The sequence below is a fragment of the Erythrolamprus reginae genome, chromosome Z (assembly GCF_031021105.1).
Source record: "Erythrolamprus reginae isolate rEryReg1 chromosome Z, rEryReg1.hap1, whole genome shotgun sequence".
Lineage (NCBI taxonomy): Eukaryota > Metazoa > Chordata > Lepidosauria > Squamata > Dipsadidae > Erythrolamprus > Erythrolamprus reginae.
Window position 1 is genome coordinate 67,366,680 of NC_091963.1, and position 16,786 is coordinate 67,383,465.

The 16,786-nt window shown below is 45.3% G+C and overlaps 1 protein-coding gene across 4 annotated transcripts in view; it reads left to right on the plus strand.

Moving 5' to 3' along the window:
• The window catches only part of ELMO1 (engulfment and cell motility 1), a 606,322-nt gene that overhangs the window by 538,987 nt on the left and 50,549 nt on the right, over positions 1-16,786 (plus strand). For all 4 annotated transcript variants that reach the window (XM_070726295.1, XM_070726294.1, XM_070726296.1 and 1 more), the window contains one exon: positions 2,548-2,630. In XM_070726295.1, coding sequence (XP_070582396.1) covers positions 2,548-2,630 — 83 coding nt within the window. The remainder of the gene's footprint in view (positions 1-2,547; positions 2,631-16,786) is intronic.

The window sequence follows — 16,786 nt, forward strand, 5'->3', positions numbered from 1 at the left end:
AGACTTCCTCTTTGGCTGCTTTTCCATGGTGGGAGTGGCAGGTCCTGGTCGTTCAGGCTCCAGAGTGCTGCCAATGCCGCCGCCATGGAAAGGCAGGCTCCCGCTCATCCCCGGGGTTGAGCCGCCGGCTTCCCACCGGGCGCTGCCAGGAGGCCTTGGCAAGATTTGGTGTATAAGACACACCCAATTTTTAAAGCACCTTTTTGAGGTAAAAAGGTGCATCTTATACACTGAAAAATACGGTACCTAGTTCCTGCAACCATTCTTCATATGTTTTAGCTTCCAGTTCCCTAATGTATTTTCATAAATATAGCACATTTATTTCCTTTCCCCCAATACTCTTCTGATATATTTTTTCTACTACTTTTGATACTCCTAATAATTTGAGTGCTACACCATTTTATCAGAAGTGGCAATGCTTTCTCTGCAATGCATAAGACCAGAATATAATGTTACTGCCATTAAGAATGGCGCTAAAAATGCACACTACAATGAATCTGGAAAAGATTTTAAAACCATTATGACTCATTAATGGCTGAACTGATGTTCATATTTTTTTAAAAAATACCAAGTACAACTATTTTTTTTCTTAAAGTACTTAGATTTCTAATACATGTCTGGATTTGAAAAAGCTGTTATGTAATGTAGGAGAAATGCATCATCTTCAAAATACCATTATCCAATTATTTACAAACAGTTTGAGAGTAGCCCTCTCCCAGCTACTATGCCTGACAAAGCCACTGAACTACTTTCTCCCAGATACATAAGCAAAAGCTAGATTTGCCTCCACCCTTTATTCTATATAGAGAATACAGGGACTACAGGCAGAACTCCAGGTAAAACTAAATCACAAGCTATGTGCTCAGGTGGCAGGGACATGTGTTGGTGAAAGAAAGCTATTGGCATTCTCCAGTCTCCTATTAAAAAAGAAATGTCCAGCTTACCATGGAATTTCTAGATCACAGTTTAAAAGAAAAGTAAAATTGGATTTAGGGATAGCCTATTCCCTACAGGAATAGGAAAAGTTAGAAATATTGAATAATATTAATGTGATGTTATTTTTGTGTGCTTAAGTCTAATGTTTTATTGCTGATATTTATCATCAGTACATACATAAGCTCACTATTTGTGTGTTTATGCAAGGAGGAATGTACTGACAGTGATATTTTTCTAAATAAAACAAACTATCACCATAGTAGTATGCTAAGAACAGTTGAACAGTTCTATGATTATGTCCTTTGATTTTGAAATATATTGTTGATAATGCTTTACTGACAATGGAAATGTATATTCCATTTTTTTCTTTCTTGTCATAACAAAAGATTAATTTTATATATCTTCTGTAAGGCTGATCTCATCTCCAAAATCTCTTTTGCTTCTCTTTAATTTGCCAGAAAGTAATACAGAGTGTGGGTGATCTACCAGTACCACATCAAGAGGTTTGAGAGGTTTATTCCTGATGTGCAAAATAACTAATGGCAGCAGAAACTGATTTCTGTTCCAAAGCAAAGAGGCATATTTAGCCTTTCACCCTGCCACCTGCTCAAATGGTTGCATGATTTATGAATAATAGGTTAGATTGTATATGGGAGCTATTGTATTTGTTTTTATTTTATATTATGAATTTTGTGTTTTTATATTGTTAGTGCAAGCATCTACAATAATAGTGAGATGAGCAGCTACGTAAATTGAATAAATAAGTAAAATAAATACAATTAACTGTATGGTGATATTATTTTTGACTACATTATATACATTGTTTTTAATAAAGGATACTTAGGTTAAAAACATGTATTTTTTCTAAAGAAACAAATATTAATTAACAGAATGAAGTTGTCCAAACATTTTATCTAAAGTGATGTAAATAATGAATTTGTTTTTTTAACAATTATTTTCTAAAGTGACATGCAAAAAAAAGACTGTTAAAATATTACACAGTAATAATAATAATAATAATTATTATTGTGTAATATTTTAACAGTCTTTTTTTTGCATGTCACTTTAGAAAATAATTGTTAAAAAAACAAATTCATTATTTACATCACTTTAGATAAAATGTTTGGACAACTTCATTCTGTTAATTAATATTTGTTTCTTTAGAAAAAATACATGTCTTTAACCTAAGTATCCTTTATTAAAAACAATTATTATTATTACAATTACTACGGTAAAGATAAGAAATAAATCAGAATATAAAATAACACAAATATGTATAAATATATATTGTATAAGGACTAAGTTCAGGGACAAAGAAGAAGTAACATTTATGTTAATATTCTACTTACTAGGGAAAAAGCTTCCCAGAAACCAACAAGGTTGATTAATGAGCCAAGTTGAACAGATTCACTTCCACAGATTCTGGAAAACAAAAATGAATATTGATAGTTTTATCAGTACATTTGACAGTAAAATTCATTAATTCCTGATTACCTCTTTGATTTCTTTCACACACCAGAGATCTCACCTGGTATTAGGGATGTCATTTTTAACACTACTTTCATTTTGCTTTTCTTCTTACATTCATTTTTTCCCCCTTATCTGATACAGTGCCTGTGGCAGATATAAAAGCAATTGTTACAGGAAAGGACTGTCCTCACATGAAGGAGAAGGGAGCCCTTAAACAAAACAAGGTATTATTTTAAGTTACACCCAGTAACTCTTTTGCTGTAGGATTTTGACAAAAGTGTTCCTTCTGCTAAAAAGAGTTGCACAGTTCATTTTAAATGTTCTTTTTCTAATTTGTTCATTTACTTGTCTCAAATGCTCAACCTTTAGCCACACTTAGTAATGGAATAGCCTCTCCATAAAACTCATTTATTCCCTGTATGCAAAGCTCAGGCAGTTGATATTTAATACAATACAATAAAATAATAATACAATAAAATAATATAATATTCTCTGAAGCTCATAATTACATAAATTGTCGACAGGCTGTGTTTAAATGCCATTGATATCAAAATTGAATATTGAAAGGAGATTGGACCTAGTGAATGTGATGTATATATGGCCAGTTTAAGTCACACATAATCCCAGATATAAAAGAACCTGTCATCTTAAAGTAATAAGCTTATTTCCTTTCTCCAACATACAGTTAATTCCTTCTATCTACATACTGCTAAAACTCTCATGTCTCTTTATAGCCTTCAATTGGGAGAAAAGGTGCCATAAAATGCCACAATTTTTTGAATTAAGATACCTCAAACAGGCTAATTTATACTATTCTGGGACCCATCACTTCTCTGGGACTGAAATTTGGGGAAATTGTGCCCACTTTAGCACCAATATGCTGCTGCTATTGCTGCTGCTGCTGCTGGCTGCTTCGGTGTACCACATTGTCCAGCCAGTCATGGCCACATCATTTCCATTTCCAGTGCTCCTTGATAGTCAATCCAGAAGCCAGAAGGAAGTAGTTACTCAGATAAGATTTAGTTGCTCAGATAAGATTTCCCCATCCAACATCTTGGGGGCTATTATGAAACGAAGACTTTAGCAATTTTGCCCCATTCTTAACTCTAAGGGCTCTATGAGGAGAATGGCCAGGACTCCCCCAATTAGCAATCCATCCAGCTGTTTGTAACTGGATGGAACTTGCTATGGTCCTGGTATGAATCACCAGCTTTTCCATCACTACCTTACTGATTAGGCATCACAAGCAACCCATATCTATTATGGCATCTACCTCCACCTCTTCCCCATTTCAGGCACTTTAATCTTTGTCTTTATGAGGAATGAGTGAACTGCTTCACCCACCAGCAGGTCTTTTTCATTGCTTCCCCCTTCATTCCAAGAGGTTGCCACTTCTTCCGCAGGCAAGGTCTCATCATCGTCCAGAGTGGAAGAGTGCTCTTCCGATGCAGTGCCAGATTCCGATGGTCTTGGACCCCTCTTCCTGGAAGAGGGAAATAGCCTGACCTTCAGCTGAGGGATAGGTGATGGTGCCAGTCACTTGGTGGCATGGTGGCCAGCCTGACGACACCAATAGCACTTTACACCCCTCGTTGACTCAAACCGCAGGGTTGTTGCGGTCTTAGGTGGAATCCTATGACCCAACTGCTTTCTGAGGCTGGTCGATGGGGGGGTTTCTTTCAGCTTTTGATCACTCAGTCTAGAGAATACCAATCTTGGACTTGGCACAGTACTTCCCTGATCTCATATGCCTTTCAATTTCTCATTCAGTGGAATGTGTGTACCAAGAGCCATTTGGACCAGTCCCATACCTTCCCAGCCACTCTTCTAAACTTCCTTCACTGAGTGCTTGCTTGCTTCAACTTTTGGATCTGTTCCTAGGCATCTACCTACTGGTCCTCATCATGGAATCTGACCCTCATCAACTGGATGAAGTTGTCTGTGTCATCTAGCTCGGGGGCCATTTCATCATGGAGTTTGGCCACCCATTCTGCTTCTTCTCCCTCACTCATACCCTTGGTTATCTTGTCAATCAGCTGCCTCGCTGTCTGATATTCATCAATATAGGCCCACACTTGATAAAGGAAATAGAACAGCTTCTTTGGGTCACCATCGAGCATGGTGCAGAACTGAGATGCAGCCTCCTGGGCCTGGGGTGGACGGCCCCCCAGGGGTGGCTGGTTGGGCAACAGCCTACTGGGAGGGCTTCAACTTGACCCCCTCCCTGCTGCTTCTGTTGACCTAGGCCCCATGCGGTCCCATCTACAGGGAGGGGCCCAGCTGCTTGCGGAGGGGCAGGCGTGCCCAGTTCTGACATCACAGGGGTCTGTTGTGCTCCCCAATCCATGATGCAATGTTTGATTACAGGGTGTTTCCCGGGTCCACTGGCTCTGTGCCCACCCCATTCCAGGGAAGAAAGTCCATCCTGGTGGGGCTTACCATGGTGGTGTAGCTCCCAGCCCTGGGGGGGGGGGGACTGCTGGTGGTACTCTCCCTTCCCAACTGCCAATGGCCAGGTTGATAGGATGGCTTTAGAGAGGGGCATTAGGTTGTACAAGTAGGCTTCACCCCAGTGGAGAGGCTCCCTAGGACTCCATTGTCATTGTGTGGAAAGAACAGGTGAGATGTCTCCACTTGACAGGGGGCCTTGGTGCCTCTCTGGGAAAAAGAACTTTGGAAGGGGCAGCATACAAATCTAACAAATTATTATTGTGAGAATAGTTTTTTGCTGTCTCTATTCCTGAGCCGAGAGCAACCCAGCATCCCTCCCCCTGGGAGGAGAACTCAGACTCCTGACTACACCTTGGGAGGTCTGCTCTAGCTGAGAAAGGTGTCAAGGAGCTTCCTTCTGAATCACACTCTTTTCTGTGAATCTCATAGCTGTGAATTCCTGGAGTGGATCATAGAGGACCTGGGATCTCCCAGCTAAGTCATCCTCTTTTGATTTCCCAGCAGCTTGCTCCCACTCTTCCTTTTTTTTTCTTTTCCTGAGTTTTCACACCATTGGATATTGGGCTCAGTTCCTCAACCAGTGGCATGAGCTCAGGGTAGCTGGATGAGAATTCAGGTTAAATGTCAAGGTTCCTGGCAGCATCCAAACTAAATCAGTCCAAGTCAAAGTATTCCTTAAAATTCCAATTTATTTCCTGAGCCATTCTGGCATCTACACTGAGATCTGAGTTTCCCACCCAGTTGAAAGTTCACAACACTTGTCCCCACCTACAAATCTGTCATGTTGCCCACTCAAGTTGTGCCAGCATGCCAATTCCTCCTTCTGCTTCCGCCCAGGTGGTGGGCATAGAATTGGCCTTGAACCACTCAAAATAATGCTTTGGGGCTGCATTTTCTCCCTCATGAAAATCACCCCTCCCAAGTTTCCATAAACGTCAGGCCTTCTATAGATAGTGTGCCAAGCCATTAATTTATCACCAAATTCTGCAGTGGCTTGACACTTGGGGTGTACTCCATCAAGTCCTGGTGATTTGAACTTGCTACAATGGACAGGTCTTCGCTTAACATTTTCTTCCCTATTTTAACTTGTGTTCCTAATCTGTTTTCTTTGATGCTGTTTTTGATAGGTTAGACTGTTTCTTTTCCCCCTTGTATAAAGACAGATGCAAAAAAATAAGTTAAGTAGCTCTGCTTTCTCCCTGTTGCTGGTCATCTTCTTGCCACTTTCTCCCTACAATGGACCACTTGTTTCCTTGACTTTTTTCTTGTTTTTAATTTGTTGGAAGAAGCCTATTTTGTTACTTTTTACTTTTGTCGCAAGCCTTTGTTCATTGTGAGCCTTAGCTTTCCTCACTTCATCTTTACAGCCTTGGGCTATTTCCATCTCTTTCCACTTTTTATACTTGTCTTTTTTGTCTTTCAATTTGTCAAAGTGTTTTTATGCAGTCATGCTGGTTTCTTTGGAGACCTATTATTTTTCTTTTTCATTGGTATTGTACTACATTATGCTTTTATAATCTCACTTTTCAAAATTTCCCAAGCTTCTTGAGTTGTTTTCCCCTTGAGGATTCTCACCCATGGAATCCTTCCCAAGCTCTCTCTAAGTTTATTTAAATTAGCTCTCTTCAAGTCCAATACCCTAGTTTGACTTTGTTCTGGTGCTTGTGTTTCATAATGTTGAATTCCAATATTGCATGATCACTTTCCCTCAAGGTTTCTGTAGCTTCAACAACATCATCTCTGTTAGTGAGAATTAAGTCCAATATGGCTAATCTCCTTATTCCCTTCCCTTCTTTTTGGCTAACAAAGTTGTCTCATGGGTTAATTAGGAACCTGTTGGCTCTTCCATTTGGTTCATAGTTCATGTCAAGGTAGTTAAATCTCCCAGTACTATTGTGATGTGCTTCCTACATATCTTAGTTAACTGACAGCTACTTCCTCTGTTTGTTTGTTTGTTTGGTTGGTTGGTTGGGTGGCTTATAATATAGACCTATGACAATGTCATTCCCCCCTTTTAATGTTGACCCAAATGTATTTAAGATAATTTTCATTATTGTTGTGCTCTATTTCTATAGAGGTGTAGTTATTTCTTATATATAGTGCAACTCCACCTCCTCTTTTATTTGGTCTATTTCTTTTAAATAATTTTAATTCCTCTAGCTAGATATTCCATTTGTTAGTGTCATCCACCAATATCATATCTTCTCCCATGTCTCTGGAAGGAGAGTCCAGCATGGGGTTTAGCTCAAGTCTTATTGGTAGGGACTGAGTTATAAATTAATATAATTATCATATTAATTAGGTACCGCCCCCTTTGCTGCCCCTGTACCTCAGTTTTAAAAAACTCAGTCAAGGAAGGGACTCTGAGTTTTTTACTCCTGAGGGAGAGTAGTAACTATAATGATTTAATAAACTGTTAATTTATTTGTTTATTCCTGATTAATGTTGTTGTTTTCTATTTACACAGGTAGCAGAAGATTTGGGGTCTCTGCCCTCCGCGGGCAGCACCCCCTTCGGTCTCCTTATGGGGCCTCTTCTCCTAGCGAGTACTGCCCTGAAGAGGAGAGGATGGGCTTCAGGTCCCTGTCCCCCGAGGTCAAACCTAGCCCTACACCTCGGGGGGGGGGGGTCCGCCCCCCCCCATTGACGAGGGCGGCAAAGCGCCGGACAAGTGGGGTATAAAATACAATAATTTAAAGAATGAGAAATTAAATCGGCCGCCTGCCTGCTGATCCCCAGAGCGCCTTCCAAGCACCGAAAATAGGCGAGCAGGGAAGGTTGCAGGCAACGACACCGCAGGGAGAGCTCCCTTACCTTCCCCACTTCACCGGCTATGAAAACGGCTGGAGCCGAGCAGGGAAAAGTCGCGCCCGCCATTTTCGCTTGCAAAAGAGCGCGAAAGACCGGCGTTGTCGTTTGCAAGCTTGGCGGCGCGCCAGGAGCCGTTGTGGCTTAGTTCTGCCTGGTAACTCCCCTGATTGGTGCTGGGCTGGTCACGTGACGTGACGTCATTGCCCTCGGCCGGATAAAAAAACTGTAAGGCAGCCACAGCCTCGAGTGTGAGGAGAGCTGCTTCAGCTACCGTTTCGTTGCTGTTTAACTGTGAAAAATAGATTTGTGAGTAAAACGCTGCCCCATTTTGCATTATACAAGAATGGCTGAGCAATCGAGCATTCGTGGGGAGGAGCAATCTCACCCCACTTCTGTGTCTGCAAAGAATAAAGACAAGGTGTCAGGCAAGACTAAAGCTAAGTCTTCTCAGTCTTCAGCTTCAATTAAGGAGGCTGAAAGGAAGATCAAGGCCTTAGAACAAAGGCTGGAGGCTGCCTTAGCTTCTCCTGCTTCAGGGATTCTGGCCATACCCCCATTCCAGCCTCTTCCCCCTTCCAGGACAGCATCCCCTGGATTGCCCTTGGGGGTTATGGGCTCTGCCAGTGAGAGGGATTGGTCTCCTGACCGCCAGGCCTTGCCAGGCCCTCCTCCACCTTCACCTCTCGCTAGGCCGGATAGGCCTGCTTCAGCCAGCCATCATGGATATGGGGTTTCTGCAGGGACACAGGCTTGTGCTCCAACAGCAACGTTCACGCCAACAGCTGCAGGGCTTAGATCCCAAACTGATGTCTGGCAGGCCTTCCCACCATACCTGCAGGACATGATTGCCAATGTTATGCGCAGGGAATGGCGGTTGGGGCCCAACATGTGACACCTCCGATACCACAGTCATACCATCCCAGGGACCTTTGGTCTGCGCCACCGCCCCCACCTGGGATGGATTCGCTTGCTGAAGCTGCTGGGCTGCTGGAGGAGGACAGTGATCATGGGAACAATGAACTGTCTGATGAGGAGTATGCCTTTCCAGAAATGCCAGCCCCGGCGGGGCTGTTTAAGCCAGCACTATATACGCTACTCTTGCATAAGGTAAAGCAGACCTTGGATGTGCCAGGTGCAGTGGCACCCCCGGATACAGGGGATGGTCTTAGAACTTCTGCTTCTCTGTGTAAGGAGCAGCCCAGGGAGTCAGATACGGTCCCTGCAATGGAGATATTCTTGGAGAACATCAAGCGCACCTGGCAGCACCCAGCAGCGGCACAAGGCCCCTCCAATATAGAGCGTCGTTTCTACACATTCGACAACGAGCTAGAGAGTCTGTTGCAGTTTCCGCCAGTGGACAAACCGGTAGCCACGCTGGTGTCCAATGCCGCCTTTCCCTCCGAGACGGCGGATAGCCTCAAGCCGGATGAGAGACGGGCTGAGACTCTCCTGAAGAAGGCCCATCAGATGGCAGCATGGGCCCTACGGGCTGCGTCAACAGCATCCATCTTTAACAGGGCATCCATCATGTGGATCCAGGAGGTTCAGGCTCGGATGGGACCTGAAGATCCTCGTCTTAAACAAGACCTCAACAAGCTCCTGGCGGCGGCCGAGTTCTCGGCGGATGCTACATTGCACGCGGCAAAGTTTGCCGCAAGGGGCATGGCCTCTACGATTTCTTCTCGGCGACTGCTTTGGCTCCGGCATTGGCAAGCGGATGCCAAGTCGAAGTGGCGCCTGTCATCTGCCCCTTTCGAAGGCACGAAGTTATTTGGGGAGGTATTGGAGGCCGTCCTGGTGGAGGATAAGGACAAGAGGAAGGTCCTCACCAGATCCTCTAGACGCCAGGATCGAAATAGCACCCCGTACCGACGCCGGCAGCCATTTCGATGGGACCCAGCTTCCGGAAATACTCAGGCTTCCAGACCTTATTCCCAAGGTCAATATGGTCAGTCCTATTCGTACCGGAACGATAGGACTTACTTCCAAGGTCGAGGCAGAGGATATCAGCAGTCAAAACGGCCCTTTCGAGGTTCCAACCAGCGAGGTTTTCGTGGAGCCAAGTGACTCCACAGGGCAGGTCCCTTTGGGGGGAAAACTCCAAAGGTTTTGTACCGCCTGGACGACCAGAACCTCCGACGCTTGGGTCTTGGACACTGTAACCCGAGGGCTCCGCCTCGAATTCTTATCCCTCCCACCAACCCATTTTGTATCCTGTCCAGTGCCCACCGAGGCTACCAAACGGGCATTGCTGGAACAAGAGATCGTTCACCTTATGGACATCCACGCCATCGAGAAGGTGCCAGCCCACATGGAGGGCATGGGGTTCTACTCCAGGGTCTTCATAGTACCCAAGACATCGGGAGGTTGCAGGCTAATTTTGAACCTGAAGCACCTAAACAGATACGTGTTATACCGCAGGTTCAAAATGGCCTCCCTTCGCACCATTCTCGCGTCAATCAGACCACGAGATCTCATGGCATCCATCGACCTGAAGGAGGCGTATTTGCACGTCCCCATCCATCCGGGACACCGAAAATACCTCCGGTTTTATGTCCAGGGGCAACACTACCAGTACCGGGCGATGCCCTTTGGCCTAAGTTCCGCCCCGCGTACCTTTACCAAGCTCCTGGACTCGCTGATTGCCTCCTTACGGTCCCGATCAATAAGATTAATCGCTTACTTGGACGATATCCTCTTACTGTCCAGGGATCTAGCGACCGCACGACGAGATCTAGGAGCCACGCTAGCACTGCTACAAGAACATGGCTTTACAATAAACGTGGGAAAGAGTCAACTTTCACCCACCACCAATATTACTCATCTCGGCGCGGTGATAGACACCATCACCATGGAAGTTTACCTGTCGTTGGAACGACGGCGCAACGTTCAAGTCCTAGTAAACAAGTTGCAGCATCAACGTATGGTAACGCTGGCCCTTTTATCCAAGGTGTTGGGGACACTAGTGTCTTGCGTGGACATTATTCCCTGGGCACGGTATCATTTTCGCACGCTACAATGGACTTTGCTTCCGTACCAGAGGCGGCGTGTGAGCCATACACACAGGTTGATTGCGGTAGGAAGACGCCTGCGAGATTCACTGAAATGGTGGCAGTCCCGGGCGATACATCAAGGGTGTCCCTTTGGCCATTTACATCACGTCATTGTAACCACGGATGCCAGCCTCCTGGGTTGGGGAGCACATGTGGACCATCACGTAACCCAGGGGTTGTGGCTTCCACAGGACTTAACTCCCACGAATATCAACTTCCTGGAGCTGAAAGCGGTTCGTCTAGCATTGCTAGCCTTCACACCCCTTCTTCAAGGGAAGCATGTGTTGATTCGTACGGACAATGTCGCAACCAGAGTGCATCTCAACCACCAAGGTGGGACCAGATCTCTCAGGCTGATGGAGGAAACTCGACTCCTGTTCGGCTGGGCGAAGGTCCACCTGGCATCTCTCCATTCAGAACACATTGCGGGGGAGGCCAATACTCAAGCGGATTGGCTCAGTCGACAAACAGTGGACCCAGGGGAGTGGAGTCTGACTCCACAGTTGTTCCAGCAGGTGACCGAAAGGTTTGGCAACCCGACAATAGACTTGTTTGCGACTCCGTACAATACCCAGCTTCCCCGGTTTTATTCCAGGTTTCCCGCGAGGGGAGCAGAGGGAACCAATGCCTTACATCTTCCGTGGCCCAAGGAACTGTTATACGCCTTCCCACCAACACCACTTATTCCCAAGGTGATAGAGAAGATCATAGTGGAACGGGCGGAGGTCATCCTGATTGCACCGCACTGGCCGCGGAGGGCTTGGTTTGCCGACCTAATGGGACTCTCAATTGGCCGACCATGGAGGATTCCGGACGACCAAGTCACCCTCACTCAGGGAGCGATATTTCATCCGGAGCCACAGTGGTTCCACCTGACCGCCTGGCGATTGAGGGGGACAGATTGAGAACCTGGCATATTCCTGAGAATGTCATCACTACAATCCAGTCGGCCAGGAGGCCTTCAACAACTAGAATTTACCAGGCTACTTGGGCCGCATTCGCCAGCTTTTGTGTAGCTAGGCATCAGCAGCCGCAGGATGCTAGTGTGGTCGTGGTATTGGAATTCTTACAATCCGGTCTGGAGAAAGGGCTGGCTCCCAACACCTTGAAAAGGCAGGTGGCGGCTTTGGCGACGATTATTCGACCGGAAAATGGTGGTTCGTTATCTCACCATGCCTTAATCAGGGATTTTTTGAAAGGGGCTGCCAATAGGCATCCTCCACCGATACGACGTTTCCCTTCTTGGGACCTTACCATAGTACTACAAGCGCTCACAGCGCCTCCATTCGAGCCGCTGAGGACGGTATCTTTAAGGATGTTATCCCTTAAGACGGCGTTCTTGGTGGCCATTACGTCGGCACGACGGGTGTCGGAACTATCGGCCTTGTCAGTAAGGCCGGACCTTTGTACTTTTCATCCTAATACGGTGGTCCTCCGTTTGGACCCAACGTTCATACCAAAGGTCAACACTCATTTTCACCGGACTCAAGAACTTGTTCTGCCGGACTTCTGTGTGCATGGGTCACATCCGCTAGAGCTTAAGTGGCATAAGGTGGATATGCGCAGAGCTCTAAAACTATATATTAGACGCACTGCTCCTTTCCGCAAGACTGAGGCTCTATTTGTTTCCTTTGGTCAACATAGATTGGGCCTCAAGGTGTCTTCGCAGACCATCAGCCAGTGGTTAAAGCTTTGTATAACAGAAGCATACAAAGCAGACTCCCGGACATTACCTAGTGGAATCACGGCCCATTCAACTCGTAGTGCCGCTACCTCAGCGGCATGGGCCACACAGGCATCGATAGAGGACATTTGTAGGGCGGCCACGTGGGCTTCTCCTACCACCTTTATACGGCATTATAAACTGGACACATTTGCTTCGGCGGAGGCTGCCTTTGGGAGGAGAGTTTTGCAGCAAGTGTGTGAGACTAGGGCATGATTCAATGATATCCCTCCCTAGAACTCTGGAACTTGGGTATATCCCATGCTGGACTCTCCTTCCAGAGACATGGGAGAAGAACCGTTGTACTCACCTGAACGGTCTTCTCCAGGTCCTGGAAGGAGAGTCCAAACCCTCCCATTGAACCATGGGCAATGTTACTTAAGTTAATGGTTATGGTTGGTTATTAAATGAAATTTCGTTCTTACTTGCATTCGTTTTTTAAAACTGAGGTACAGGGGCAGCAAAGGGGGCGGTACCTAATTAATATGATAATTATATTAATTTATAACTCAGTCCCTACCAATAAGACTTGAGCTAAACCCCATGCTGGACTCTCCTTCCAGGACCTGGAGAAGACCGTTCAGGTGAGTACAACGGTTCTTCCCTCATTTACTTGAATTTTTAATTCATCCTGTTTATTCCTCATACTCTGTGCATTGGTGTATAGACATTTGAGTCCATTTTGATTGACCCTGTGTTTACCATCTACATAATCTGTGTTGTGCCTGCCTGCCTCTATTTTCTTGCCACCTGTTTGATTAGTTCACATCAACTCACTATGAAATACTTGGTTTTGCTTGAGAGCAGGGCTGATAAACTTACTCTCACACACATCTATGTTGCATGATAACCCTATTAATTTTAGATTGCTGGCGATGGAAATGTTCTGTATCAATAATTCTTTGTCCCCTCTGTTTAGTTTAAATGGGGGTTTAGAAGCTTCTTCCTTGCCACGTTGGGATGATTTCCTGCTGAGAAAGTGGTAGCATTCCAGTACCTATGGTCATTGGATGAAACGGATTATCTAGACCCTTTTCAATTGGGCTTCAGAGCTGGCTATAGCACAGAACCTGTTTGGTCACTCTGATGGATGATCTTTGGCGAGCCCAAGGTGGAGGTTATTCCTCTATCTTGGTGCTACTTATCCTCTCAGCTTCTTTCAATACCATTGACCATGTTATTCTTCTGTGACGACTAAGGGAGTTGGGAGTGGGAGGCACTGTGATACAGTGGTTATTTATTTTTATTTATTTTATTTATTCAACTTCTATGCCACCCAATCCTGAAGGACTCAGGGCAGCTTACAATAATAATATAAATAGAAATACAAATAGATACAAAACAATAAAAAGAAGTCAAATATAATCTTAAACTATAAAACCCTGTATTAGAAAGAAACCCATTAATTATAAAGCAGTCATAGTCCCATACATACATACCATTCATGCAGTGTGGCCTTCTCAGTTTTTAGTTCATGGCCTGCCAGCAAAGCCAGGTCTTTGTGGCCTTAGGGAAGGCCAGTAGGGTGGGAGCAGTACAGATGTCAGGGGATAGTTGGTTCCATAGAGCTGTGGTCCCACCAACCTGCATTGCTTCGTCGATGGGACCCGGAGGAGGCCAACTCTGTGTGCTCTTAATGGTCTCTGGGATGTATGTGGCAAGAGATGGTCCTGTAAATAGCCTGGCCCTGAGCCATGTAGGGCTTTATAGGTAATAACCAACACTTTGAATTGTGCCCGGAGACTAATAGGAAGTCAGTGCACTCACAGAGCATAGGTGTTATACGGGCACACTGATGCATACCCATGACAGCTCTCGTGGCTGTTTTCTGGACTATTTGCAGTCTCTGAACACTTTTCAAGAGTAGTCCAGTGTGGAGCGTGTTGCAATAATCAAGACAGTAGATGATGAGGGCCTGAGCAAATGTGCGCAGAGTCTCCTGGTCCAAATAGGGCTGCAACGGGTAAACCAAGTGAACCTGGGCAAAGGTCCCCCTGGCCCCAGCCAAAAGATGGTGGTCAAAACTCAGCTGTGGGTCCAGGACACTCAAGTTGTGGACTCTATTTTAGGGAGTTAATGTCCCCCACTGAACAATGGATGGACAGATCGAGGAGTCCATGGGAGGAAATGCCCACAGCCCCTTGGTGTTGTCTGGGTTGAGCTTGTGCCTGTTGGCCCCCAGCCAGATCCTTACATCCACCGCTTCACTGAATTGGCATGGGGTGGAGATGTATAGCTGGATATCATCAGCGTACTGATAACACCTCATCCCATGTCTCCTACCTCTCTGGCCAGTCACAGTCGGTGTTGGTAGGAGGACAGAGGTCAACCCCCAGGCTCCTCCTCTGTGTGATGCCTCAGAGTTTGGTCCTCCTCTCCTATTTAACATCTACATGAAATCATTGAGTGAGATCATCTGACGACCCAGGGTGAAGTATCAGCAATATACTTGTTGCTCACATACCTGCCTCCTAGCTATGTGTCAACAGCCCTGCCTGTGCTGTTCGAGGAGGTAGCCGGGCTGGCGGGGTTCCCCAGACTTATTGTCTTGGGGGACTTTAACCTACCGTCGCTCGGCAAAACCTCTGGGCTAGCGCAGGAGTTCATGGCCACCATGACAGCCATGGACCTGACTCTAGTAGTACAGGGTCTGACTCACAAGGGGGGGCATGCACCCGACATGGTATTCCTCTCTGAGCAACTGAGTAATGGTCTGAAACTAAGGGGCTTAGAAGTGTTGCCTTTGTCATGGTCAGACCATTTTCTATTGTGGCTTGACTTCCTGGCTCCAATCCTTCCTCGCAGGGAGGTGGAACCGACTAGGTGGTTCCACCCCAGACACCTGATGGACCCAGAGGGCTTTCAGAGGGCACTTGGGGTTATTCCAGATGCACTCGTCCACAGTTTGGCAGAGTCCCGTGCTGAGACCTGGAACAAGGCTGCAGTGGAGGCTCTTGACCGGATTGCGCTGTTGTGACCTCTCCGCGACACTAGACCCCGTAGAGCTCCATGGTTCAATGAGGAGCTCCGGGAGTTGAAACGCCAGAAGAGACGTCTAGAGAAGCGATGGAGGAAGAGTAAGTCCGAATCCGATCGAATACTTGTAAGAGCTCATATTAAGACTTACAAAGTGGTGCTCAAGGCGGTAAGATGCACGTATCATGCCGCCTTGATTGTATCAGCGGAATCTCGCCCAGCCACTCTGTTTAGGGTGACCCGCTTCCTTCTTAACCAGGGGGGAGTTGGGGAGCCGTTGCAGAGTAGTGCTGAGGATTTTAACACATTTTTCACTGATAAAGTCGCTCGGATCCAGGCGGACCTCGACTCCGATTGGATGACAGAGTCAACTGACAATGAATCAGTCGAGGTGACTGGGGCCCGTACTTGTCCATCTGTCTGGGAAGAGTTTGAACTGGTGACACCTGATGAAGTGGACAAGGCCATTGGAGCTGTGAGTTCCGCAACCTGCTTACTGGGTCCAGGAGATTGTCAATGCTTCTTTGGGGAGGGGGTCCTTTCTGGCTCCCTACAAGGAGGCACTTGTGCATCCCCTCCTCAAGAAGCCTTCCCTGTCTGGAATATTCCAAGTTGGGAGAACTTTATACATCATTAGATGAAAATTTTAAAAAAAGAGGGGTGACCACCTAGGTGAAAAAAGAATTAAAACCAAAAGAAATAAAAACAGATTCAAAAGGAAGATATATAATGACCGAAATTGAAATTAAAGGTGAGAAAGTACAAATGGTTAATATTTATGCCCCAAACCAAAAATTGAAACAATTTTACAAAAAACTACACGAAATTTTACTTCAAATTAACCCTGGAAACATCTGTATAATAGGCTACTACAATGGGATTGTGGATCCAAATATAGATCACAAGGCAGGAAATAAGAGTAAAATAAAAAGGGCCACCCTACCTATTACATTTAATAAAATGACAGAGGAACTAGATCTTACAGATATCTGGAGACTAACACACCCAAAAGAAAAACAATTCACTTTTTTCTCAGCGCCACACAACTCCTTTTCTAGAATAGATGTGGCATGGTTAAACAAAGGAATGTACAAAAAAATAAAATCAGTTGAGATAGAGCCAAACACGTGGGCTGACCATAACCCATTAAAGATCATATGGCAGGGAGAAAAGAAAGAATACAGAAGATGGTCGCTAAACACAAATCTACTTCAAGATGAAAATTACATAGAGATGATTAATAAAGAAATAAAATTATTCCTGGTGGAAAATAAAAAACAACCTACTTCAACACAAATACTCTGGGATACTCTAAAAGCATATACCAGAGGATTAACAATAGCATACACAGCCAAAAAAAAAAAAA